General features: G+C 51.4%; 4 protein-coding genes across 4 annotated transcripts; 1 reads left to right on the plus strand and 3 right to left on the minus strand.

The window, feature by feature from the left end:
• The first annotated feature begins 1,313 nt into the window (after positions 1-1,313).
• Positions 1,314-2,331, plus strand: LOC131216849 (uncharacterized). Its single transcript, XM_058211440.1, has 4 exons — positions 1,314-1,479; positions 1,565-1,839; positions 1,901-2,071; positions 2,143-2,331. Exons 1-4 carry the CDS (start codon positions 1,314-1,316, stop codon positions 2,329-2,331), a joined length of 801 nt encoding a protein of 266 aa, XP_058067423.1.
• A 2,265-nt stretch (positions 2,332-4,596) lies between these two features.
• On the minus strand, positions 4,597-22,366 carry LOC131215731 (neurexin-4). The gene is made up of 8 exons (XM_058210124.1): positions 22,282-22,366; positions 18,110-18,229; positions 11,643-11,839; positions 9,851-9,992; positions 8,873-9,764; positions 6,495-8,044; positions 5,764-6,423; positions 4,597-5,692 (listed from the first exon to the last, which is right to left on the minus strand). Exons 1-8 carry the CDS (start codon positions 22,364-22,366, stop codon positions 5,502-5,504), a joined length of 3,837 nt encoding a protein of 1,278 aa, XP_058066107.1. The 3' UTR covers positions 4,597-5,501.
• Positions 14,272-15,563, minus strand: LOC131205841 (L-aminoadipate-semialdehyde dehydrogenase-phosphopantetheinyl transferase). The gene has a single exon (XM_058198110.1). The coding sequence runs from the start codon at positions 15,358-15,360 to the stop codon at positions 14,470-14,472; it is 891 nt and encodes a 296-aa protein (XP_058054093.1). The 5' UTR covers positions 15,361-15,563; the 3' UTR covers positions 14,272-14,469.
• Positions 22,367-22,977: 611 nt separating the features above from the next.
• On the minus strand, positions 22,978-25,342 carry LOC131216271 (chromatin assembly factor 1 subunit B). The gene is made up of 4 exons (XM_058210721.1): positions 25,205-25,342; positions 24,946-25,138; positions 24,363-24,876; positions 22,978-24,292 (listed from the first exon to the last, which is right to left on the minus strand). The coding sequence occupies exons 1-4, from the start codon at positions 25,340-25,342 to the stop codon at positions 23,050-23,052; spliced, it is 2,088 nt and encodes a 695-aa protein (XP_058066704.1). The 3' UTR covers positions 22,978-23,049.
• Positions 25,343-25,614: the final 272 nt, after the last annotated feature.

Genomic DNA, 25,614 nt, shown 5'->3' on the forward strand with positions numbered 1-25,614 from the left:
GGGCTATAATTAGCCACCGCAAGCCGGCCTGCCAAAATGCCATGACCTATCCCATTCATGTTCAGCCCCTTCCGTCGGAGGCCTCTCCCTTTCGATGCTGCGCGTGGGGTGCGTACGTGCGTTTGTGACGTACATTGGCTTGGCGTGCTGCGTGACGGAACTTGCGTGGCGGAATGCCGAAAATAAATCCACTTAAAAACACTTTGTCGTAATTAAGTGTCGTACGCAAACGGCACGGCAACACCGACGACGTTGCGATTGATGTTGAACCGCGCGGGCCCACGGGGAACCTGCTGACCGGATGATGGTGGTGTTACGATGCAGTTGCACCGGTCGAGCCCGGCGTGAAGAAAGCTGAATGAGAACGCTTCGAATATGTGGTGCGTGCCGTGAAAAGGTCGACCATCGGGCTTCGTTGCCCACACTTGCTACGCTACTGTTGAATGCAATTTTATTGGCACTTAAGTGGCAAGCATTTCCTAGCGGCCCTTACACACCCAGCAGCTTAACAAAGGGTGGGTCCGATTCAAATTCCATCGTGGCGCGTTTTGAATTTGTGATGCATTTTCTCGTTTGCCGCGACGAACGGCGATGCACATACCACACGGATGCAAGGGGGCACTGCACGCGAAATGCATTCGAAGCAGGGAAAGTTAGTATTTTTGGACATGCGAACCCCGCGTTCGCGTAGTCCACTGAGGCGGGCAAGTTAAATCATAATTTTCCTATTTATATACTACCACCAGCGGTCCCCGTATGAACTCCTGTGGCGTCCAACGGTTGCAGTGATGACGCGGCTAGGGGCTCTCTCTTGCAGAATGGAGAACAAAAGCCGTTCGTTCCCCCGTTCGTATCCTGAGGCGAAACACGGCGACTTGTGCCGGTCCGAGCAATCAAAGCAAGCGCCCTTCGCAGTGGTCGAAACATATGTTGTGCTACGTTGTTTGAGGGATTCCACTCGAGTGCTCACGTAACCTCTAGGCTCCGGAACAAGGACAAGGAGTAACTTCGGCCCCATCCTTCGGGAAACTGCTTCCTGGTCGCTACGATACACTTTTGTTCCCACCCGACCCGAAGTCACACGTGTGCTAATGAGCAGCTTACTACGATGGGGCACGATTCTGTGCATGACAAGTGCTCAATAGGCTCTTCGAGTGTCACTTTGATGCATTTGCAGGATTTTTCAAGCAATTGCCCTTCCTTTGAAATGGAGACTTTTCCTGGTCATGCTCACTACTTTCATTAAAACCTTCCGCTTTTTTTCTGACACTTTTTCAGAGTAAAACTCGCGAACGTCAACCAGAAACGACACGATGAGAATGGATATGTTCCGGTGGCTACCGGGTGCCTGCGGAAGCCTCGGACCGGCCCTCATTCCTCCGGCGCACATCGCTGTCCTGTGGTACTTCTGGCAGAACTATTCCCGCTTCGTCGACAAACGCTTCTGCTCCTGTTCCTGCTGGGACACGGTCTTTAAAGGTATCGGTGGCGGGATATGCCGGGATGTGACGGCACATTACTAACCTCTCTCTCTTTTTCTCTTTCACACCCGGTGTCCGGACAGGAACGTACGAGTCGGGGATCGCGTCCTACAAGCACATGTACTTCAATGCCACGCAAAACACGATGAAAATGTGGCTGCTGATCGTGATCGGTGTGATCGCGCTGTACGAGTGCACCAAGCACCTGATGCAGCTGCTGCTGCAGAGCAAGGTGCGCTACACGATGATCGTCCTGTTTCTGCTGTCGATCTTTTCCCACTACTACGCCTGGTGGGCCTATCTGAACTACTACAACGACGAGTACTACCACCAGTGGAACCATCAGCTGTTTTTCACTGTAAGTCTCGGTCGCTACCGCCCCGGCGTATCCTTACACGATTTTCCGTTCTTCATTCCAGATCACCGAGCTCATATCAACCAGCTTCGTGTTGCATTTGGCCAATGTCGAGAACCAGGTCACTGCCCGCAAGACGCTCAGCATCGTCGGCATCGCGCTCCTACACATACTGGCCAGCGGTGTCGATCAGTTCATATCAAACGTGTTTCGCGGCGAAGGCTATCCGCATCAGGTAAGACCCACTGCCACTGCTGGCCGCACACTGCTCGCAGGCGGAATCACTCATCGCTGTGTCCCCGACAGGTCGTACGAGATCTTGGCTTCATGATACCGGACGTGATGCACCTGATACTGCCACTCTGGTTGCTGCGCCAGACCCGGCTCGAGAGCTTCAGCACTCGGCCGTTCTACCGCGACCGGAACCTCCGGCGGGACGTAGCACTCATGTTCTTCGTCGTAACAGTATTATTCACGATCTGTTCGTTCCTGTAGAAGGAGGAGGAATGCACGATCACCCGGAAACTTCTTCCCACCCACCACAAGAGTGTGGCCACACCACCTCCACCAGCGCTCCGACCACCTTCATCTGGATTTAGCGAATCAACGAACCACCGTCCTCGAGAAAAGGAAAATTGAAGCAAAAACTTATCCCGGAACTGGATCAAAACAGACCGAGGGAGCGCGCGCGAGAGAGAGAGAGAGAGAGAGACCGTCCACACACGGAGCGTGTGGATGGCAAAAGTATTTAACAATATTTTTCATTCCTTCGTCATCAGTTCCTCCTACTGGCCGGTTTGGACCATGGGAGGGGGAGAGAAACGCGGACACGGAAATTAAGGGGACCGGCGCTACGTTGTATGCTTTCTTTTGATTGACCGCGCATGCAAAGCACGCCAAATGAGACGCAACGGGACGCCAAACGCATCATCATCATAGTCATCACCATCATCATCATCATCGTCTTCGTGACGTCGTGAAAGGGAGAACATATCCAGGAGAAGAAGCACAGAAACTTATCACTAATTTAGGTAGAGAGTCTTGCCATAGGCCGTCAGTGGGGCCCGCCCCGCGGCTTCTCGTCCCATCTCGCGGCGTGTCGTAAAGGCTGATTTATTCTTCTTCCGAAACTCGCGAACCGAGACAGAGAGAGAGACAGAGAGGGAGAGACGAGAGATTTGATTGAACTGCTGCTGCTGCCGCTGCTTATCGGTGCCGGTTGCGCCATATCAGAAACGCCAGCTTCCCTTTCGTTCCGGCTCTTTTAGGCTCCAGCCCACCACGTTGTTAGTGTTAGAGGAACTGAACGTTAGAGGATCGTCGTAAGCGGGGCAGAAAAAACCAAAATATTGAAGCGTGTTAAGGCGTGTTGTTCCGGAGAGCGCAGGTATGTTGAGAAGTTAGGCCAGAGCCGTTAGAGTGTGTTAGAAGCGCGCGCGCGCGCCCGAGTAACTCTTACTCTAGAATGTAGACAATAACTAACAAAAACCCAACCGCTGAAAGGGGTGCATGTTACGATTAAGAAATGTTAGGCAAAAGAAAATTCGATATTAAAATCCAACACAATAATGGAAGAGAAACATACTTTCGTATAGCCAGCCCCCTCGATAAAGTTCGAATAGTAGAATTAAAACCAAACCCTCCCGCGTGTGTGCATTGAGCTAAGGGCAATGGCCAAAGGACAAAGCGGACAAAGAAAGGAAGGATGTAGAACGAATGCAAAGCGCATTATATACACAGCCACATCGATGGACATGAACTGAGAGACACACGACAAGGTGAAGTAGGAGGTAGAGAATGAGTTTGTTTTGCATTAAAATACGTAACACGCGGAACCAGTGCTCAATGTGGCGGCGGAGATCTTCGCCAGCGCGCGCAACAAAGTAACAAAAGAAGAATCAAAACTTAACACTACGCTAGCGGAAGAAGCGGTAGGCCACCGAAGCGCTGAAGGCGTGGTGTGAAGGAATCATGTTTTAAAACCGTAGAAAACGAAGAAGCTTCCAACTGCAAGGCCAATCCAAGGCCCCAGCAGAACCACACAGAACCGAACGTTTCGTTTCTTTCGAATCCCCTCGTACGGCCATTGCTTTACCAGCTGGCACAGTTTTAACGCAATAGTGTGATACCACGCTTCCACTTTTATGTACATAAATTCTGTATTTGTGTCAGTCAGTTTATTTACTTCATCTGTAACGAAAAGCGCGAAAATTATATCAATCCAGAGCGTGCGGAACGCACAATGCACTAGGTCCAGTAGCAGCGTGTTTGTGTGTGCGACGAGTAGTGAAAATCGCCGGAAAAGGTGTGTAGAAAAATATGCAAACGAACAGTTTTACAGCCAAGCAGCACCCGCGTGGTGTGTTTGGTCTTCTCTTTAAGTTGCCCGAAAGTAAAGGACCCTCTCGAATAGTGCTTCCTGCCACTGTTTGTTAACTTTTAAGCAAAAACAACCCTATTGTTTTCGGTGGTACCTTTTACAACGAATGAATAAAATTCCACTCACGCGACTGCCGTTGTGCTTATTCCGCGTATTGTCACCGTTAATGGCGCGAGAAAACGCCATTGCGGCCATTTAACAACACCCGTTTGCTGCAGTTTTTATTTAAATTTGATGACAAAAAAGTCCGAAAACACGTAAGTAACAGGAGAAATCCCCCCTGGAAAATCCACCCGAAATAAAGGATCTTCCAGCGACGGCGATCCAACGGGGATGACATTCGCATCAAAACAAACAACGCATGGTTTTTTCGTTTTCTTTCGGTTCTAAATCTTTTATTTGCTTCGCCGCTTCTTTCGAGGGACACTTTCAAGGAACGCGGAAAACTCGCCAAACGTTTCTTCGGTGACCGCGTGGACCGCTTGTGTTTTAAACGCAGGGAAAGTGATCGTTGATCGGGGCAGAAGAAAATTGGCAGTTCAAACATTATGTACATTCGTGTTCGTGTCGCGCAATTCGTCCGTGCCCTTCGTCTCGTGCTACATGAAATGCAATGAAAAACGGGCATCCGCCCAAGGTAGCTTTCGTTTTCACCTCTACCGAATGGCAATTCTCGTCTTTGTCCCGTGTCTCGTGTTTTCTGCGCCGGAGATTCTGTTCGATTCGAAACTTTCTCGCAAACGCCCCAGTGGGGGGAGCAACTGAAAAAGATTCCGATTCCGTCTCCGGACGATCTGGTCCTTTAAGCCCTAGGGGGTCGGCAACGACCAAAAAGCCGTAGCCTAACTTCTTCGCTGTTAAAACAATGAGAAAAACATTACTTTCGCCTCCTCTTACCAACAAATTGCCTCGCACACGCCTAGTTCGCAGTAAATTGTAATGGACGGGTTGAAATTATAATAAAATTAATTACTGTACTAAAGATTCTTTTTTTCTTTTTTCGCTCTCTCTCTCTCTAAACCCTAAGCACTCTGCGCACGCGGTGGCCGCGGCGCAAAAGCAAAATGCTGTTGCTGGCAGCACGCAAAACGGTCACAACATAAATGGAACCAAACAGAAAAGAAATGCTCGCTCTGTGTCTGCTTCGTCGTTGTGGAGCGCTCTCCCTTCTTCTTTCCCTCCCTCCCTCTCTCTGGTTCTCGTCGCACATATTATTTACAACTCGGTTGGAAAGTCGATCAAAACAGAGAAAGGGAGAGTCGCAGGCAGCGAGGATCGTGCTGGTTTAGATGAAGAATTCCTTCCGCTTGGTCACCTGGTGGCCGGTGGTCGACTGGACGACGGCCTCATCCGGATCAAGAGCCGCCTCGGCACCCTTGTCCTCCTGCGTGAGGTACTCGCCCTTGTGCCGGTTCATGTACCGACTGATCAGGATCGCCACGAGCACGATCAGCAGCAGCAGCACCGCAAGAACACCTGTGATAGAAACGAAACACCAATCAGAGAACCGCTCTCCATGGCCTTGGCATGCGCGATCAAACACTCACTTCCCAGGATGGCCGTATCGGGCCCGTAAGCGTCCCGCAGCCGATCCTCATCGATCAGCGGTGGCGGACGCGTTTCAATCTCCATCGGCGGGTGCGTGACCGGTTCCACGCCACAAAAGTCTTCCGTCAGCGGGCCACCGATCGCTTTCACGTTCGACGGTGGGTTCTGCTGGAACAGGAACTTCAGCGGGTAGATATCGTCGAACTCGACGCGCGAAATGCACCCCACGAACCCGTCCTTCATCGACTCGTTCTTGCCGATGTACATGTACTCGATGTTGTTAAACTGGGCGTCGGCCGAGTCCTTGATGTTGAAGTGGTATTCCTGCGGCTCGTAGTTGTCCACCACCAGCTGCACCGTCGAGCCGGCGTCTTTGCGCGAGAAGCGCACGTCGTGGTACTGGCCGAGCCCAAAGTGCTTGTTCGGGTAGATCAGCTCCTGTCGCTCGAACCCGAAATCGAACACCACCTTCAGGTGGCCCGAATTGGACACACTCAGCGTGAGGTACTCTTGCGTGATGTTGCTGAAGAACCCGAGCAGGAAGCCCTTCGGGTTGGTGGTCGTAAAGCCGACCCGAATGCGCTCGGACAGCGTGGACCGGAACGCACCCTGGAAGTCGTACTTGATTGACGATGAGGATCGCATATTAACACCGATTTCTGGAAAAAAGAACAGAATGAACATTGAGTGGTGCTGCGATCACGAATCACGGTCGACGAGGACGGCTTACCATCGGCACAGATAGGCCCCTTGAACGAGCTCCAACGGCAATCGCAGTGGAATCCCTCGTAACGCTCGGTGCACGTTCCGTTGTTAAGGCACGGGCTCGACTCGCAGCGTCCCACACACCCGGGGAGCACACCGTACATGCCCCGTTCGGCATACGATCGCAGATCGATCGGTTCCCCGTTAAGCAACAGTGCCCGAATGCACCCCACGTACCCATCGCGGTAGTCCACCCGGGCCCCGATCGTGAGGGACGAGTTGAGGTGCAACGCACGCACCGGACCCGGTGGCTCCCGGACTTCGGCCTTCGTTGCGCCATCCACCACGAGCCGAGCTTCCTTCCGGTTGCGCTCCACACTCACCGAGTGCCACCGATCGTCATTCAGCCAGTTGCTCATCTCCACGTACACCTTCTGCGTGCCGGTGCCGGCCTGGTACTCAAACAGCAGCTTCGTGCCACCGACAATCTCGAGCCGAATAAAGTCTGTCGGACCGCGCGAATCCAGCATCACGGCATTCTCGGTGGTCGTCTTAAACTCGAAGTAAATGTCTCCCGAGTGGCCCATATCGAACGTGGGCAGCTCGATCGTTGCGTCCGCAATCCGGAACGTGACCATGTTGTTGAACAGACTGTCACCCGAGCAACGCAACGGTCCCAGCGTGTAGCGTCCGAGCTTCTCGTCCACCGGCGTTCCCGTGTCTCCGAACCGTAGGCCGCGCACGGGCAAGTACTCCTTCTCGCGGATATCACCGCCGTCTTCGAGCCACTCGAGACTGTTCGAGTCACAGTTGCACCACTTGGTCGGATCGGCACAATCGCCGACGACACCGCACTGGCACTTTCGCGACCCGGGCAACGCACCGGCCCAATAGTCCATCGGTTGATTGTGGCGCGATACCCACCACGCGTACGGGCGGAAGTTTTCCGCTTCCGACGGTGAGTTGAAGAGCCGCGAAGAGCGACACGCGTACGTGAGCGTTTGCCAGCATTCCGATGAGCGATTCAGGAGCGCCTCGATCTGGGGCAGTTCGGCTTCGTAGATGATGTTCTGTTCGAACGAGCCCGGCTCGGCGAACCCGTCGACGCGGGTCGTGTGCTCCGAACTGTGGCTCAGCACCGTCACCACGCGCCCATCGGACATGAACTCGCACGTCACCGGAAACGGGGCCAGTGGACCACTACCGTCCACATCGATCTCGATCCGCTGCCGTTGCTTCACGTCGTGCACGTTCTTGAACGCTTGGCACGATAGCGCATTCATCGGCGTGTGGCAGACGGCCCCGGCGTACCCGGTTCCGGTGCAGTCGCACGTAAACTCCATCGAGTTCTGCTTGCACATGGCGTTGTGTTTGCACGGGTTCGGATTGCACCGATCGATCATGTGGCACGCATCGAACAGGATCTCGCCCTTGCAGCAGTACTCTTCCTCCTTCCAGTCGGTCGGGATCCGGTAGTTGCCGTCGATCGCGAACGAGCGCATACAGCCCACGAACCCGTCCTTCGTTTTGCCACCACCGATGTAGTACAGCGTCCCGGTCGTTATGTCAATTTGCCTGAGGAAGGGGAAGTGAAATAGAAAGATTAGTGTGTTGTAGGTTCAGCAAACGAAGCGCAGCAGTACCCGGAAGGTTGGTTAGGATTTGAGAAGTATTTTAAGCATCTTCGGGGCACGGTTCTTTTTGAACACAAAAGGCTTAATCATAGCAAAGCAAACAAAAGCAAATAATAAGTAAAACTAATCTGGGCACACAAAATTCCAAGCAAACGATGTCAGAATGGTTAACAACTTAGCGCTATGTTTACTACGATTATACCTAACGTCATCAGAATTCCGTCGTTGGTCTGATTCCGTGGTCCGAAATGTATTTTAATAAACCAACGTCTTACGAAAGCCCTATTAATTCTCCATTTTCTGTCCAATTGGCCGTTCCTGACCGTTTGGAATACACTCTTGATTCTAAAACTCACAGCGACTAAATGCCAAGCGAGCCGACGAAACAAAAATTCATGTGTACTACGATTGTTCCTAGAGCATCGCCTCATCACATCGATTCTGAAGTGTGAGTTAAGCTCATCTCGCCGACTACCCGTTACAACAACATTATTTGCAATCTTCAAACGGCAAATTCCACATCTATCTAGTAATTAATAGAAAACAGGATTCCAAATCAAAGAAGATGCTTCTTCACACGATGATGCAGTCAAAGCTTGAAATCCAAAGCTCAAACACACACGCTGAGTCACCTTAAACCATTCGCACTACCATTCCGAGTGTCAACACCGGTTAGCCTAACATACCACAAGAGGACATTCTTTAATCCATCTAACTGCTTTATGTGTTTATGTGACCCTCCCCCTACACCCCCGGAATCGGAACTCACTTATTCGTTTCCATCGGCCGATTGTCAATGCTTAGCACCAGGCTGTTTTTCTTCATCGTCAGCATCAGGTGATGCCAGTTGCCGTCGTTAAACTGCTCTTCGTAATTGTCCAGTATCGTACCCGGGTTGTGCTCGTAGTTGTCGTCCTTTAGGCGCACCTTCACCTTGCCGTCCTGCAGGAACACCTGGACCGAGCCTTGCAGGAAATCGTGATGCAGCATGAGGCCCCGCTCCTCGTACGTCCGGAACGCGAAGCTCACGTTAAACTGACGCGAACTGTAGTACCCCTTCAGGCGGGCGTGCGAACCGCGCGTCAAGAATGTGACCGGGTGAATCGGCGGTTCCGGGCAGTTGTAGTTCACGTTCACCATCCGGTACCGCAGGTGCTCGCCATCGTAATACGCATCCTTCATCTCGCGGAAAAAGTTGGTCGCGTTAAAGTGCAAATTCTCGATGCACCCGGTAAAGTTTTGCTGAATGATGAGGCCCTCCTGCAGGTTCGGCACCCCGCCAATGTAGAACTCGCGGTTCAGGTTCAGCTTATCGAACTCGCCCTTGATGCGCCGCTGCACGATCACCCGGTCGACGCTGAAGATGATGTCGCGACGGTTGCGCGAGATGATCACATCGTGCCAGATGTTATCATCCAGCAGACTGCCGACCGACAGTGAGGTCATAATTTTCGCACCCAAGTCCACGTTCAGCACCATTCGGTTTTCCTTGATCTGCAGCGCAAAGTAGTCGCCCTGCGTGCCGCGCGAGTACAGCAGCACACCGTTTGGGTGGGCCGTCTTGAAGCGGAACCGGATCGATTCGCGCGTGGAAGCGATCGGATCACGGAGCAGATCGTATCGCACCAGTCCGCTGCCGTTGAAGTAAACGCTTTCCGACTCTGCAAAACATAAAGCACAAAGCAGTATTAGTAGAGGATGCATGAACCACCCGACCATGGGCCGGATAGGTTGAGGGGACACTCACCATAGTGACAACCGTACAGTTCCGCACGGAGTGAAATTCGGTTCTGCCACCGGGTCGGATTGACGCGCACCCACTGTGCGATGATCGGCACCTCGAACGTGTTCGTCCGGATCGAATCCCCGTTCTTGTTGCCTTTGAACAGCTGTGGCCCGGAAGCAGTAAACGGATAGTAAAAATGTTTGCATTAAACCAGAGGGAATTGATGATTTCTTTCGAAACGAGCAACGGGGCGTTGTGATGTTGTCGGGATTGGAAACGGGACTTCGGGAGGGATCAGCTACTGCGAAGCGTGTCGTGTTATCATACGGCGAAGCCGGGTGTTAGTTAGATTATCACAAACCATTAGGAAGACGTTAGGGAATTAGTAGTCACAATCAATCTACTACTCGTGCCATTACTAAACAGGCATTCGACCGACTTGTTAGTACATAAGGTATGGTGTAATATAAAAAAAACAATCCACTTTTCAGGGCGGGGAGGATTGTTTTCGAAGCAAAACACACACAAAACACGGAGCGGCCACGGTACACAGCAGCGCAGCAGCACCAGCAACGATCCGCCGCCGCGTCGTACTCTCGCAATTGACGGACAATACACAGGATACACTGGACAGGTTGGTTGTCGGGGCGGGGAAAGGTGTTACTTTACCTGCTCCTCGCCACCGCTGTCGGTGACGGACTTCCACAGTTCGCCGTCGTCCGAGTACTGGACGATGTACTCGGTGACGCACTCGCTCGTCGCGGCCCGACCGGCGGTCGCTATCTTGCGCACCATCTGCCGCTCCCCGAGATCGATCGTCAGGAAGTGGAAGTACGTGTTTTCGGTCGGTGTCCACGCCGATCGTCCTGTGCGTGACCCAAGGGCGAGCATCGACAACACAACAAGTGGTGATTAGCGGACGGAACAACAACATGGTGGGTTTGCCGAGAGAGTGATTAGTTCGGAAGGTTAGTGGTCGATTTTTGTATCGATTTTTGCGATCAGGTTCAGGGTGCAGAAATCGAGCAGCAGTAGCAGCGACCAGGCGCAGCGTGTCCGCACCCCGGACGGTCGACGAAGCCGGCACAATCAAACCATCATCCAAACCATCAATTGGGCAGCCAGCAAAAATGGAAGAGAAAGGTTTAGCCGATTAGTTTCCGAGAACACACGATGCTTGCGCACGCAGCTTTGCGTGGTTTAATGGTAAATGTCCAGCTGAAAACAAACATTTGAAACCCTTGGGAATAATCTTAATCTTAAACATTCATATGTACACTCATTCAGCCACACCGAAACCATCGCAGGGAAGAGTCGTTTACGCCCGTCACCGGAAAGAAGCAATAGTCGCACAATGCTGAAGAAAGGGGCCAAGAGTTAGAAGGAAAAGCAGCAAACTCATTCACCACACCACGCGCACACGACTCTCTTGTTAGCTCAGAGTTGCAACCGGAAGCTCCCAACACCACAACAATGACGCCAGCCATGACCAGTGACCCAACGGTGAAGATTTAGAAGGTTAGGAGAGAGATATGCAAAATGGGCCACTATTCACAACTAGCCAGACAGACCCGGTGAAAGAGTGTCCACACCAAAGTGCCAAAATAGCATAGGAAGTCGCGATTAGTGATGAGTTGACATGGGGACATGGGGACTGGGACGACCACACCACCGCCGTCGCTCTTCGCGAGGTGTGACGGCTTGCATGCGCCGCCGTGTCTGGGTCTTGCAAAGTGGCAAACATGAGGAATGCGGGTGATGGATGTCCTGTCTTGAACGGCACGATCCGATCCGCACACGGGGGGAGGGTTACCTTCGTGTTGCCGCCCGGCTCTTTGTAGTCGGTGTAGTCGAGACCGTTGAAGCCGTAGCTTATGCTGAACTCGGTCAGATACTCGTTACTGTGCGGCCGGCCCTGCGTTTCGATGCGGGTGATGTTACGCACGTCGCCCAGATCGATAATGAACTGCTGGTCGAAGTCGGTCTGCTGGGCGGTCCAGGAGTATCCACCTTGGGTTTTGTGATTTTTTTTTAATTGTGTAGAAAACACGAGAAACATCATGTGAGGAAGTGTGTACAAAAGGCACAGTTGAGAGAGCGACAGAGAGAGAGAGAGAGACAGAGATATTACAAGATGGAACGGCCAGAATACAGCAAACACACAAGAAACAAGGACATTTGGCACACAAAGCTCACAACGATCGAGTGTTATTTGGACGGGACAACGATTTGACGAGAATGTAAATCCTGGGCATGAACCGGAATTTGCCCACCATGTTCACCCATCATCGATCGGTCGTTGCATCAGCGCCCCGGCGGGCACCGCAACGGATCACGAAAGTAAATAATTGCGTTCCGGTGGCGACATTACGCCCAGCAGCGCTCGCGACGTCTCGGTTCAAAGAACCCCCCCCTCCGTAGATTGTCGTCACTGGGAACTTCCTCTCCGTTATGATCCCTTACGCCAATAAACCATCATATCCACGCGGTCGTGGCGGTGTCCTGTTTCGTCCCCTTTTCGTGATCCCGATTTTCGTTTTTTTCTCCCATCGTTCAAACGGTTCCAGATGAATGTCACAGCAAGGGGTGCGACGGCCAGTAACGTATACAACAATTGAATAACGGTCCTCTCCTCGGGTTCGGATATCCTTCCGACACACGACGATCACGCTCGCGGATGGCGTGGCTTGAAGAGCGTTCCGTCGAGTGGCGAGTTCTTGAACAAGGATCATTTTTTCCCACTTCCACACGACCATTTGATCCATTTGTTGGCAAACCGTTGGCTGGCCAGCGCTTTTATAAAAAAATCGTTCCATTTGATTAGGCACATTTCCTAACCGTTTCCACGTCTCGAACCTATCGATAGCTTAATACTCGAGAAACAAGCAACAATCTTGTGGAAGCCGTCGCCAGAAGGGTAACACATAAATTGAAACATAAATAATGGCCTCGCCTCGGTCGATGACGATAAACGAAAGTGAAAACAAGGGAAGGGCTCTCGAGGCAGCATAATTTGTTGTGGCGTCAAACAAATGAAAACAGTATTACACTTTTTTCATCGACCCGAATCGAAGCAGGGGTCCTAACAAACCCATTTAGGAACAGGGTAATTTATGCATCCGTTCACCGGTTTTCGATTAAACGAAGGCTCGGAGTTCGATCTGTGAGGTTACGGATTGCATCGCGCCCCTGCGGATTTTGTTGGGCCTCGGAAGTTGTCACGCGTCATCGAACTAACGCCCCGGTTGCCATTCTGCGGCCTGCAGATGTTGGGAGAAAAATCAATAGGCGCCACGCGGACAGTGGACACGATGCGGACACTTTGCGGACGCACAACGGTACGACACCAGATGGCGTTCTGCCAGCATTTTGCATCATCCGCAAAGGTTGAAGTTTTTAGCAACTTTGTGGATGTTGATCCATACGGTCTACGTTGCGGATCGCACGGCCAACTCCCATTAGTTTGTGATGCCCCCGGTGGTGGTTTACACGTTAAATGGTGCAGCACGCCACACACCCGGTGAGGCGGCGATCATTCTCACCCGATAACCCACCGTAGTCACGTGCGGGGCTCGCGCGCTTGGTGTTAACAATTTAAAATGCGCATCTCGGAACGGTGGTGTGCCTTTAAATTCAACGGGCCACTTCGAGCAGTGTTAGCGCATTCGCGATACGGATCTTACATATATTGTGCCTTCACTTCGAGGGGCCAGCAATCTGAAAAAGCCAAGAAGTAAATTTCCTTGAGTCACACTAATGGCGGCGGCCGCACTAAATGAAATGGTTGCTACACTAAACACGGCATGCTTTAATCGCAGCCCATCATTTGATGTATCCTTTGCGTGTCAAGGAGCCTACTGGGCTCTGCGCGTGCTATCTGTATTGCAAACAGATCTATGTAGTATGCCGAAAATTTGTTTGCTCCCTTTCGCGTGGCTCGAACCCGAAAAGAAACAGCAAACTTGGATCACAGCACAGCGCCTCTACTAACGGAGGGACCTGGCAGGCCATCCCAACCGCGGTGGGCATGTGTGCGGACTTTGTTGTGAAGTTTCATGTCACGGGTTACGACGACGGCGACCCTACACCGGTTCCGTACCGTTTGTCTCATTATGGATCCAACAAAATATTTGCACCATAAAACCCAAAGTCGCACGGCAGATGGCTGCGATGCCCCCTCCACCAACCCAGCGCACGATAGGTCAATATTCTAGCGTGCCTTTTTGCTATTACTCTGAATCCGCGCACAAGGCGCTGTCGCCACCGCTTTTGGCCGTGTATGTCGTACGGGAAGACTTAAATTTATTGCCAACATTATCCAGCTCGTGGAGACAGCTCCACGTGCTGCGACGAACTTTCTTTCTGGGTCACCCAAACGAAGAGGGGACAAATGGTAGCCAGCGGCGAAGAAAGTTGGCCCGTACCGTGCGCCTATATTTTCTGTGTACGATTGTGTATATTTACCACCGAAAATCGAAAATAACAACATTATGAACTTATCGTATATATAGACGGCCAAAAACGGTTAATACAACGCCTGTAGCGGCGTCGTGTGCGCATTTTGCAATTTTATTACCCTTTGCGCCCTGATTCCTTCACCGCTTTAAAATATCTGTGCCTTTAAAACCCTCCCCGTCCGTTCATTTCAGGTTCTTATACTCTTTGCTAATAATACCGTCGCAGTAGTTCTCATCGATCGCCAACAGTGGCCGGTGGCCTTCAACGAGTGTGTTGAAATCGATCAGTTCGAAGCAGTTCTCACGGAGCGTGTCCTCCGTCGTCAGCGGGTCAGCATTCTCGAGCGACACCGCAACGCAGTGATCGCGATCGATCAGTGATTCTTCGAACCGCCAGCCCACCATCGGTTCACCGTTGACCCGCAGTGTCGTGTCGCAAACGGTGCGGTCCCGTGACAGGGTGTCGCTGCAAATGCGGAAGTTGATCTTTCGCAGATCAACCGTAATGCCAACGCCCACGTTCTTAACATAGCTCTCCTTTAGGCACCAGTTGCGCATGAACGCTTCCAGCCGAGCCGGGTCGTCCGGTCTACCGCGAATGTACTGCCACTCGTCGTCGGAGAAGTTACGGGTCATCAGGCGAAAAAACTCCTCTAGTGGTTTCCCTCCGCCGTGCTCGATCTTCATCACGTCGACACCGATTTTCGGTACACTGCCACCAGTGTTGCTGCCAGCCCCGGTGGCCAGCCCAGCCAGCACCGCAAACCGGCCCTGGTGTGAGACATTAAAATCCACCGTCACACCGTCGGCGTTCTTCAGGAACGGTTTGCCCTTCGAGTCTCGGGCGAATGCGATCTCGTCGTACGCCAGGTTAGTTGCCAGCTGGACGAATCGGCGCATCATCAGTCGTCCGATGAGGGAGGCATTGAAGTCGTCCCGGAACACGAACCGTGACAGTCGAAGCTTCTCCTCGGGTTGAATGCAGGACGTGGCAAGCAGCAGGTCGGCCGTGGTCGGGTGCCAGCTTGCGAGATCGAATGCCCATCGTACATGACCGCCGCTCCGGAGGGACATGTTGCGCTCTGGCGCAAGATGGAAACGTATACGACGAAGGCCTCCTCCTCAGAAGAAACACAACTGATTCGAATGAATCGCTTCGCGCACTTGCTAAACGGCGAACTTTGCGGTTATCAAGCACAGCCACCACTGGTAGGCGCGATCATTGTTGTTATTTTGCACGATAACAGCAACAACGTCTGATAAATTTATTTACAAAAAATCGTGAGACGCAATTTGAGACAGCTTCGTCGTTTGACAGATCAGTTTTGACAGGGGAGGCGGGCGAACGAACTTCGCCTGGTGAGCGAAGTTCATCCGAGCAACCATCGGCTCGGTGAGTTCGCTCACGCGCGCCCCGTCGGTGAGCGTGAGCAAAATGTCTCACCGAACCGGCCAACGGCGCTGCAAATGATGTTTTATAATTGAACCGCCGTATTATTTACCACGCGACGATCGCACGGGTCAAGCCCTAAAAGTGTGTACAACCCCGAGCGAGCAGATTGACCAAATGTGGGTTGCGGAGAAGGGGCCTGATGTGGTCATCGCAACAATTGTAATTTAACCTCTTTTGGCTCTCCGCTGCCACAAAAGCGCTTTGTCCCGGGGATTTCCTCGTAAGCTGGGCGGATTTAAAAAACGCGGCACACGTTCGCGGCCACCACCCAAAAGATTTACTACACGGTACAGACAAACCACGCGGATACAGTGGCGTTAATTCCTTCACATTTAAAGCGCGTATAGGCGGCGACGTTGAAATAGATACACTTGCGCCGCGCAACGTCCTCGGGTTGATATCCTTCCATACCGGGCGTTAAAATAATGACAGGGATGAGGGGATGTTTACCAACCGTGGCGGCCTCCAGCGTGCCTCGTTAGGATGTCTGCGTGTTTTCCGCGAAGGAAGGACCCATTCCACAAGTGACAAGGAACCTCTTTGCGCTATCGATAATTTACATAATAACCCTACTTCCTATCTACCAGGCACTAGAGCAGGATGGGTTCACGAAGGAAGACGGCGGATGTCCTAATGAGCCCTCCAATCTTCAGGTGTATCGCATCGCATTAAGATCTACTTCAAATATTCGAACCGACAGCAATTATCTCGCAAACGACTCGTAGCGGTTCTATTTTTATGTCCACCTCCCAGTAACCCGGTAACATGAGTCACGACGACCTCGGTCGCATTTTCAACCACAAAATGATGCCTAAAAAAATTATGCTTTGTGGCTTGGCTTTGTGAAGCACCTATATTTATAAAGCAGGGTTAAATCCCTGCTTCCAAGTGGCAATAAATCATCTTCACGTAGAAGTGGCCGCTTAGGAAACCGTTCCGATGCGAGATAAGTTCGAAGCACGCGCGAGGATCGAATATCAATTGGCCACCAGCAGATCGCCTGCCAACAAACGTGTGCTGTACCCGTTAGCCATTTAGCATATGGACGATCTACATCGGCCCCACCGGAAACGGAAAGTCGTGGGCCAAGAAACTGCGCAATGGTCTACACTACAGTTAGCTGCAAACCAGGGAATATTTGTAGCTCCGACACCAAACCAGGTTGCAGTGGGAATGTGTCCAGAAAACCAGATGACGATCGATACACGCCACGTCCCTGCCGTGCTGTTAGACAGATTGTAGCATTGGACGCAACCGGCTTCGGTAAAGGGTCGACGGCAATCCGCACCGGGACTGCGGCTCATCACCTGACCCCTGAGAGGTGTGGAAGCGATGCAGCGTGGGGAGTGCGTTGAGCATGACGCAATTGCAGTATGCCCGCCCGGGAGGTGATGATGCAGCTGTCTCCCCGTTTTCCATTTAAAAGGAAAAACTCGCTGCCATATGGCAGTTGATGGCAGGACGCGCGTGAGAAGCATCACCAGACGGGCTCGCGATTTTACTTATGGTTTTTACATTAAATTTACGATAATTATTGTGGCCTAAGCTTCCCCCCGTGACGTGGCGCAACCTTGGGCTTGGTTTAAGACTATTTAAAATAAACTTTCCATTTCCTAAACTCGCCACAAGGAAACGCAGCCAACGACACGCGAAAGCAGCTATTTTTGTGGCCCCCGCCACGACCTGAAAATAAAGAACTAGCGAACGAGTTTTGTCCCACGGAACATTCAGGAAGGAGTTTTGGTTGAAAACAGGGAAATGAAATGAGAAACAAGTTGCACAAGAACACACAAAAACACACATTTACACGCACACACATATGTGGACATATGGAAACGATAAGAAAATATTGCATTAAAAATCACCACCCAACCAACCGCGATGTCGACGCGACGGGAGAAACCGGAACGAAGTAAAACAAACAGAACATAAATCAGAGAATATGGATATTTTCTATGGGGCCTTGGCCAAAAATTATGTGAACCATATTCCGCCTTTTTTACAGCTCACCCGGCAAAACGAAAACACCCGCCGCTCGTGCCATGCTGAGAGGTGATCCTCTCTCGTTCTGGGTCCTGGATCGGATTGCAACTTTGGAAAGGAGGAACGGAATGGACAGAGCAACCGACCGGATCCGGCCCAGTGGTAGCCCAGTGTGAGCACTGTGTAAACTGTGAAAAACCAGATCTACTGACGCTGCCGAATGATGCAATGTCCATTACATTTTTTTGCGATCTTCTGGAAGGTGTTCAAAATTTGCCGCAGAAGCAGAACAGCGAGCCGATTGATCGTTCGTCCTCTTCGTCTTTCACACTTTCCTGACGGCAGGCCAGAATGCTCCTTTGAAGGCCAGATGAAGCCCCAACTTACCGTTTAGCCGTGCATTTTCTGGTCCGCGTTCACGCAGATGCGAGGTGGCCGATAGGGCCGCATGCTCCAGCAGTGGCTCGCTGCAATCGTACTCGGAGTAGTAGCTTTTTTGGTAGTATTCTGGAAAAAAGGGCAACAAAGATTGAGAAATTAGTTGATTGCAAAAACGAAAAGTGAAACAAATTGGTGTCATAAAATAGATAGACCATCGGCGAGAAACCGTCAACCTGTGTTTCCTCTCTTATCAAAGGGTCCCGCGTTAATGGCTTCAACCCGCGCGCGTCCTGCCTGATTCGTGACCTCGGGAAAAGCTATTAGACGAGGCCGGCTTTCGTCTAATGGACAAACATATGGCAAACATAAACTCAAACTTCCTTCCATCAAAGTTTAGCAGTGGCGCTGTTCTGAAGGACACTCGGAGGACTGCCAAAACTGAACGAGACGTGGTAGAGGATGGCAATGTAAAAATGGGTTCCCCGGAACGCGGCCGTAACACGATTTCCGACATCCGATATTTTTCGCTTCGCTGTCGGAAGCGACTACGCATGGTTGTGGGGCTTTTGACATCGACTTTCTTGTGTCGCCAAACGCGTTGCAACTTTTCCGTTTTCCTTGCTTTTGAAGCCACTAATAAATCTTTTTCAACGGGAGCTCAACAGCTTTCGCGGGATCAATACATTGTTGCCAACATATTTTCCCATCCACTTTTAAATCTTCCGCCATTCGGGGTCTTGTTTTATTGAATTTTACAATTATCTAGAAGGGTAAGCCGAAAAGAATATCATCATCCGGAAGAGCGCTTAACGTTTATTGCCATTTGAAAGGGGGTAATTTACTTCGCCCAATATTAACTTCCAGAGTTCTGGTTAATTATTTTTCTATTGGCAGGCGGAAATAGAAAACCAATTCCGAAGACAGCTTTTGGCGAAGCCTTTCAAAGGAGCACCCCGCTTGTGAAAACAATAAACGGAAAATGGTCCTTTAATGGTCCACTTGAGCCTGCTCTATCTTGAAACTATCGAGGCCATCGGCAGGCACGAAACAGGACGAATCCTCTCGCACAGGACAACGTGCGAATTGAGGAAATGAAACACCAAACACCGACCAAAGGCCAGTCTCCTCCGCCCTATTCCGGCGGGGTTATCTCCCCCAGGCAACGGTTCCCGGAGAGTAAGTGTAGCAGCCGCATAAATCACTAACGCTTTCAGAAGGCCAGACCCGATAGCCAATTCCATTGTTTTATTGGACCTAACGGACATTCAGTTTTTCCAGTAAGAAAGCCCGTCTAACAGGGCGTATCACCCTTCAGTGGCCAGAAACAGGTCCCGGATCCTTTACACAGCGGCACAGTGGCCACAGACTAAAAACACGCACCGCCACGGCCGCGCTTAGGGTGAGGGTTTCCGACACCAAAAAGGGGGCGCTGTCTCGAGCGTCGTGTTCCCTTTTTCTTGCTCTCATTGACTTTATTCCTCACTATTAGCGCTTGGTCCGTTGAGTCCTGGCCAATGTCTTGGGTTGCCGCATTCTTGCCGTTTTTATGCGGCGGCAGCAATCAACAGTCTAAGGAGTTTCCAGTCAGCCCTACTGAGGCGGACCCCGCCGTACCGTGTCACTCATCGCGCGGCGGGTGTGCTGAGAATTATTATTGCACAACGTGAATATTGAATACCTTTCGAAGGGTAACCTCCCCCAGAACCATGACCAAAGACAAACGGCGCTGCAGTTCCACGCCCGAAAGAGGGGTTGCAGTTCGGGTTTACCTATACAGTAGGGACAGCACAGCAGGACGAAAACTAGTTCAAACATAACTAGAACGGTGACAACTGATGGGTTGGCCGCCCGTCCTTGTTGGCTCAGAGTCACCTCAACCCAAAGCAATGGGTTATGATGTGCAGCTCGAAAATCGGAACGAAAATCGATCAAAAAAGTCTACAACGTTGAGTCGAGAGACAAATTTAATTAAACTGCTAAGTTTCAGTCAACGTTGAGCCAACATTTCCCTGAAAACGAATTACCCGTCCTTCTTTTAATCTTTTACATTGATTTTCAAATCGCCATCTTTTAAGTGCTGACAGCTGATCGGATTAATTTCATGGACCGATTTGTATCAACGCACAAATCGGAGCGAACGATCTTTGCCGTGCATCCATAAACTTTGCGTTGGGACTGACACCGCGTGCTGGTCATGAATTTCCGTGGGAAAATGTAGTGGCACGCGGACAAAACTCAAATGACAAAAGTTCCCCCGGCGGCTAAGGATGAAGTTTTTTTTATTGTGGCCAACACCATCATATTGTCCAATCAAATGTCGGTTCGTACAAAAAATGAGCAAAACCCAAACTCACAAGAACACGTGTCGCACATTAGACCCAGGAAAAGCCGAAATCCCTTCCGGGATGATTTCACATCGGCTCTCGGTTCCGGGTAGAACTTATCGATTTTCCGACACACACATACACACGGAAACCCGGCTTGGAAGTGGCACAGAACTACCGGCCGGTTGTTGTTACCCGGTGGACCGGTTAGCCGACTGGCCGGCGGGGTGCATGCGCCACGGATGACCGAACTGTAGCCAAATCTCAACTGCGCAGCATCCACACAGCAATATTTTGACAGCAGCAGTGGCACCGACGGTCGGAAGAATTGCGTGTCGCAAGTGTGGTGGTCAAGGAAGAGGGCCAATATCGCCGCCAGACGGCAACATCTCACTCGTCCACGTGCTAGTTCGTCTTTTGCCCCAATTCCGGCAACCAGGTACGGTGCGGATCGAGGGACGTCTGCCAAGGGACGCCGGGCGCCGCGTTTGACGGATTGGCTTTCATTTAAAAACAATTTAAAACAATGTTACACCAGACACATGCTACCCCTGGCACGGGACGAGGTCATTAGGGGAAAAGTGGCCAACGTTGACTCATCAGTAGCGGGGTAGACATTTGGTAGACATTTGGCGAACACCAAACCAAAGTAAGACAAATTGTTTGATGAATTAAAACTCATCCCTTTCGAGGGGGGTCCTACCACAAATTGGTGCTGGTTGGGAAATTTCTGCTCCGTAACCATCTCGCTTTCGAAACTCTTTTTTTCTGGGCCACCTTGTTCCTGGCGGGTGACGCGGAAAACCATTAAGATAAACAGATTGGCCTCCCGAGCGACATACGACATCGCACGGCCGTTTCGCTATTTTAAGGTTTTCCAACTGGCGGCGTGGCGTGCCACTTTTCCGCTATCCGTGGCCGTTTCCTTCCTCCCATATCGTGTGATTGCTTTGAATTGCTTTCGCAACACAATCCTCGTGTTGTCGCAAAGTTATCGCCATTTTTCGTCCAACAAGATGTCCGTAGTTGCGCTGAGAGAGAGATAGTTTCTGGAATCAAATTTTTGCTTGTTTCAACGAAACGAATGGAAAAGCACCTTCTCGGTTTGATCTTACCACGGGGATCGGTTTACGGAAAAAAGTGGGCTTGTGGTGTTGTGTGATCCCGCGATACACGCCCAGAAAAGTCACACCACGACTACTGCGATCGCGATGCAGAAAACAACAAACACACGGTAACGCGACATCATCAACAATGTGCCGCTGACGGAACACGGTGAATCATCCGCGCGGTGATCGCGTCGACAGCGTGACTCACGTTTCTCTCACGCGGGCACCAAGAGGGGCATACCCGGGAACCGTCGCACTTACGCCGCAGCGTACACTTTCGCGTCGTTAGATAACGCTTATCACGCATCATCAATGGGGAGGCCGCCAGACGGCGCTAAGCGGTTGTGCGTTTATTTACAAACATTTCGCTGTCAAAGTTCGTGCTGCTTGCAAAAAAACCGTTGGCCGAAAATCAGTGCGCGCTTCGGAGCAGTGGTGCGCGTTGGTGGTGGTCGTGGTCTGGGCAGCACGAGCTCCTCTTTCGCACCAACACACATTGCGTGCCGCGCGCGCGGTTAAAACCCGTTCCGCGTGCGACAGAAGAATGGGTCATGGGTGCGAAAGGGAAGGGGCTAGGCTTGGCCAGGTGAGCCACCAGCGCCACGAACACCAAAGTAGGCTTTTAACCACGCGATGACTGCACGAGCATAACAATAATGCCGGACACAGAAAGGGTGCTTCAAACAGAGGAAACGTCTTCAAGAAGGGCGAGGCTTCGCGTGTGTTTGTATGTGTGCGTACTTACCTGCTGAAGTTATGCTAACGGCGTGAAGCAACAGTAAAACCGTGGCAAGTGGCAACCACTGGCCATTCGGGGGAGATTTGCCCATTTTGTCACCGTTTCGGGAGGTTTCAATCTATGATGGCTTTTCGGGAGGGGACATCACACATTTCATACAAAAACCGCACAGAAAGCTGCTTGCCACACACCACAGTCGGCCGTGGATGCTATCTTGTTTTCACTTCACGTTAGCACCTGCACTGTGCGTCTCACTCTCGGCGCCTACCGCTCTAGGTCCCCGTGGAGGGAAAACAGGTTTCACGTGGATAGCCCGAAATGGTGGGCCAAAATGGCCAGCGAACAATTACACCACCCCCAAGTACACGCGGGTTGGAATGTAGCACAAAGTGGTGGACACACAACAGTAAGAACCGGTCTGCACGGAGCGCACGAAAACGCGTCCGGACTCAACCACGATTTTTTTGAATCTGACTATTTTGCTCTGGCTCTCTGAACCTCACTTTCGAACCTGACTTTGGAATGAACAACGCGCACTTGAGTGCGTGAGCTGAGTGACGGGTGAAAAGTGGGCAGTGTTGCCATCGAAGCAAACGTTGCTTCCGCTACGAAAATTAACGGAGACAATCTATGTTCAAAATGTGTTTTCCTATCGGACGCACACGGTTCTCATGTAATATGTTTATGTATTATTACGGGACATCAATTGAATAGAATAATTAAATGCTACACTGCTGCTACTCGGCACCCCGCTCCTGCTACATCCATTGCTAACTAAAGGAGCTTCTTTTTCGATTTGGGCGTCGATATCGTCCGAAACTCAACCCGACGCGGCGTTTTAGGCGTGGTCGTCGCACTGGAAGATGATGCTGCTGCTGCTGGTGCATCGTGCTGCTCGTCGTCCGATTCCACCAGCAGTACAATATCCTCCGTTTGCTCCGTATCGACTAGTGAGATCGGTGCTGTTGCGGGTTGGTTCCGTTTCTCTGTCGTCCCGCCCCGTTGCGGTTTCGGTTGATCAATCGGCCACGTGTCGTTTGCATCTTCCTCGGCGGTTGGTTCGATGATCCGTTTCGCTGGCTGTTTTTCGCCGTCACCACCGCCGACCGGTGTTCGCGGGTAGCGCCTTATCGCGATCGGATTAACTATATTCTTTCCCACCGAGGAGGAGGATGATGGTGCTGTTGTGGATGCTCCTGGTGGTGACGGTTGCGCGTCGGATGGCGTACGGGGATGACGCCGCACCGCGATCGGTGTCACTGGGCGATCCTTCTTGGCGGGACTATCAAACTTTTCGGCGCTGCTAATGATCTTATCTTTCTCGATGATAAACTCTACGCCCGGTTGAACAACCTTCTCGAGCTGTGCCGATGGCGATCCATCGCCAGTGGGGTGCTCCTCCGGCTCATCGTCAACCTCCATCGGTTCCACCGATTTAGGTTTCCGTCGGAAGGCAATCGGTTTAGCAATCTTTTCTGTGTCTTGTTTTGCTGACAACGGTTGCTCCGAATCCACAGTCTCCTTTTTCGTTTTGCCCTCAATTTCCGCGGCATCCATCGGTTTCGGTTTCCGTCGGAAGGCGATGGGTTTAGCATCGGTTCCGCCCTCCCGCGCATTGTCCGAGCCTGTTGCCTCTGCGCCATTTTGCTTTCCCTCTGCCGATAATTCCGCCGGCTCCGTGGTAGGCGGAACGTACGTCAGCCCAAGCTCTCCATCGGAGAAGTAGATTAACGAACAAAATCCATCCGTACTGGAGACGATCAAAATTTTGCCATCCGAAGACCATGCCATATCGGTGAGCCGCGTGTAGTGGATGTTGGAGATCAGCGCGAACGGTGCCGTCTGTTGCGTGTCGTACAGATAGACGGAACTTTTGGTGGCAACCGCAAACACCATCCGGTACGGGAGCGGAATGATCGGTTGTTTGGCTTCGGTGTGGGTCCAGTGCTGAAAAAACACGGGACAAAAGCGCACCGCAACTGTGTACTGATCGGGGGATGGAAGCGTGATGGCTGGCCTAGAAGATGACAGAGAAGAAAATCACACATTAGCACCTCGCCATGTGTAACTGATGCCGCGATACGCACTGCCGTAGAGAGTTCCGCGTGTAGATATACGTTGTGTTGAGCGGTTTGGCTAGACCTTCGATTTCTGCCACACCGGACGGGGTAACGATCAGGTTACCGTCAGGGCTGAAGCTTAACCGCCGGAAAAACGTTTGCAGTGTGTCGTCGTGGAACAGGCGAACCGTTTTACCGTGCAGCTGGTGAGCGGCCGGAACTGGCAGGGTACACTTGTTGCTCCGCGAAACAACACGCTTGCTCTGAATGTCAAACACCCGGAAGTAGCGATCGGTGCTGAGTGTGGCCACGTACTTGTCTTGCGGGTCCCAAGCTACACCCTGCACGAACCCTTTGTGGTCCTGCAGGATCGCTTGGCTTTTACCGCGCATCACATCCCACACGATGGCGGTATTGTCCACCGAGCCGCTGATCAAGAACGCGGAGTTGGCCGACCACGACAAATCGTACACATCCTCCATGTGTCCGCGAAGAATTTTCATTGTCAACCAAATCTCTTTGTCCTGTTCGTTGGTTGTGTCTGCGAAAAAACGGTAAATCTTAGGTAACCTTTCGCTGTTCTACATTCGCGCTGCCGCGCAATCCTTACCAAGAATATTGACGACCTCCGATTCGCCCTTCTGCTTCCAGATAAAGATTACGCTTTCGTCGTCACCCGAAGCGAGCAAATCTCCCGAGGGTGACCATCGCACAGCGTTGACCGCCCGTTGGTGCCGCGTTAGGTCGGCCGCCAAATCGAGTGTGATCGTGCCACAGTCCGGATTTTGTACCATATACCAGATCTGGGAACGTAAAATGTTTCACATAAAAATGCCTTCAACCGCGCTCTTGGGCAACTGTCTACTCACCAACACATGGGAATCGGTGCCACCCGATGCCAGCCGGTGATGTTGATCGTCTCGATCGTTTGACCCTTTCGGTTGAATGTCGACACTCAGCACTGGGTCACGATTGTGCCACGATATTTCCGGGATTTGGCACTTCATTTTGTACACTTTTAGGACACGTTTTTCGGGGTAAAATTTGTCGCACAATTATCCCGTACGCACAGGATACGTGATCGACTGTTGAATGACAACGGATTGAAAACAATCAAATGAGCGCGTAAAATTGACAGCTCCACAGTTTGTTTCGGATGAATCGGCAGGGTTGCTTCGCAGAATCTCATTCGCGTAAATTGCCTCAAACCATCAGCACGGTAGTTATAATTATTTCCATATCTCAATCATCAAAAGCGTAAAATATAATCAAACTCAAA

Source organism: Anopheles bellator, chromosome 1 (assembly GCF_943735745.2).
Source record: "Anopheles bellator chromosome 1, idAnoBellAS_SP24_06.2, whole genome shotgun sequence".
Lineage (NCBI taxonomy): Eukaryota > Metazoa > Arthropoda > Insecta > Diptera > Culicidae > Anopheles > Anopheles bellator.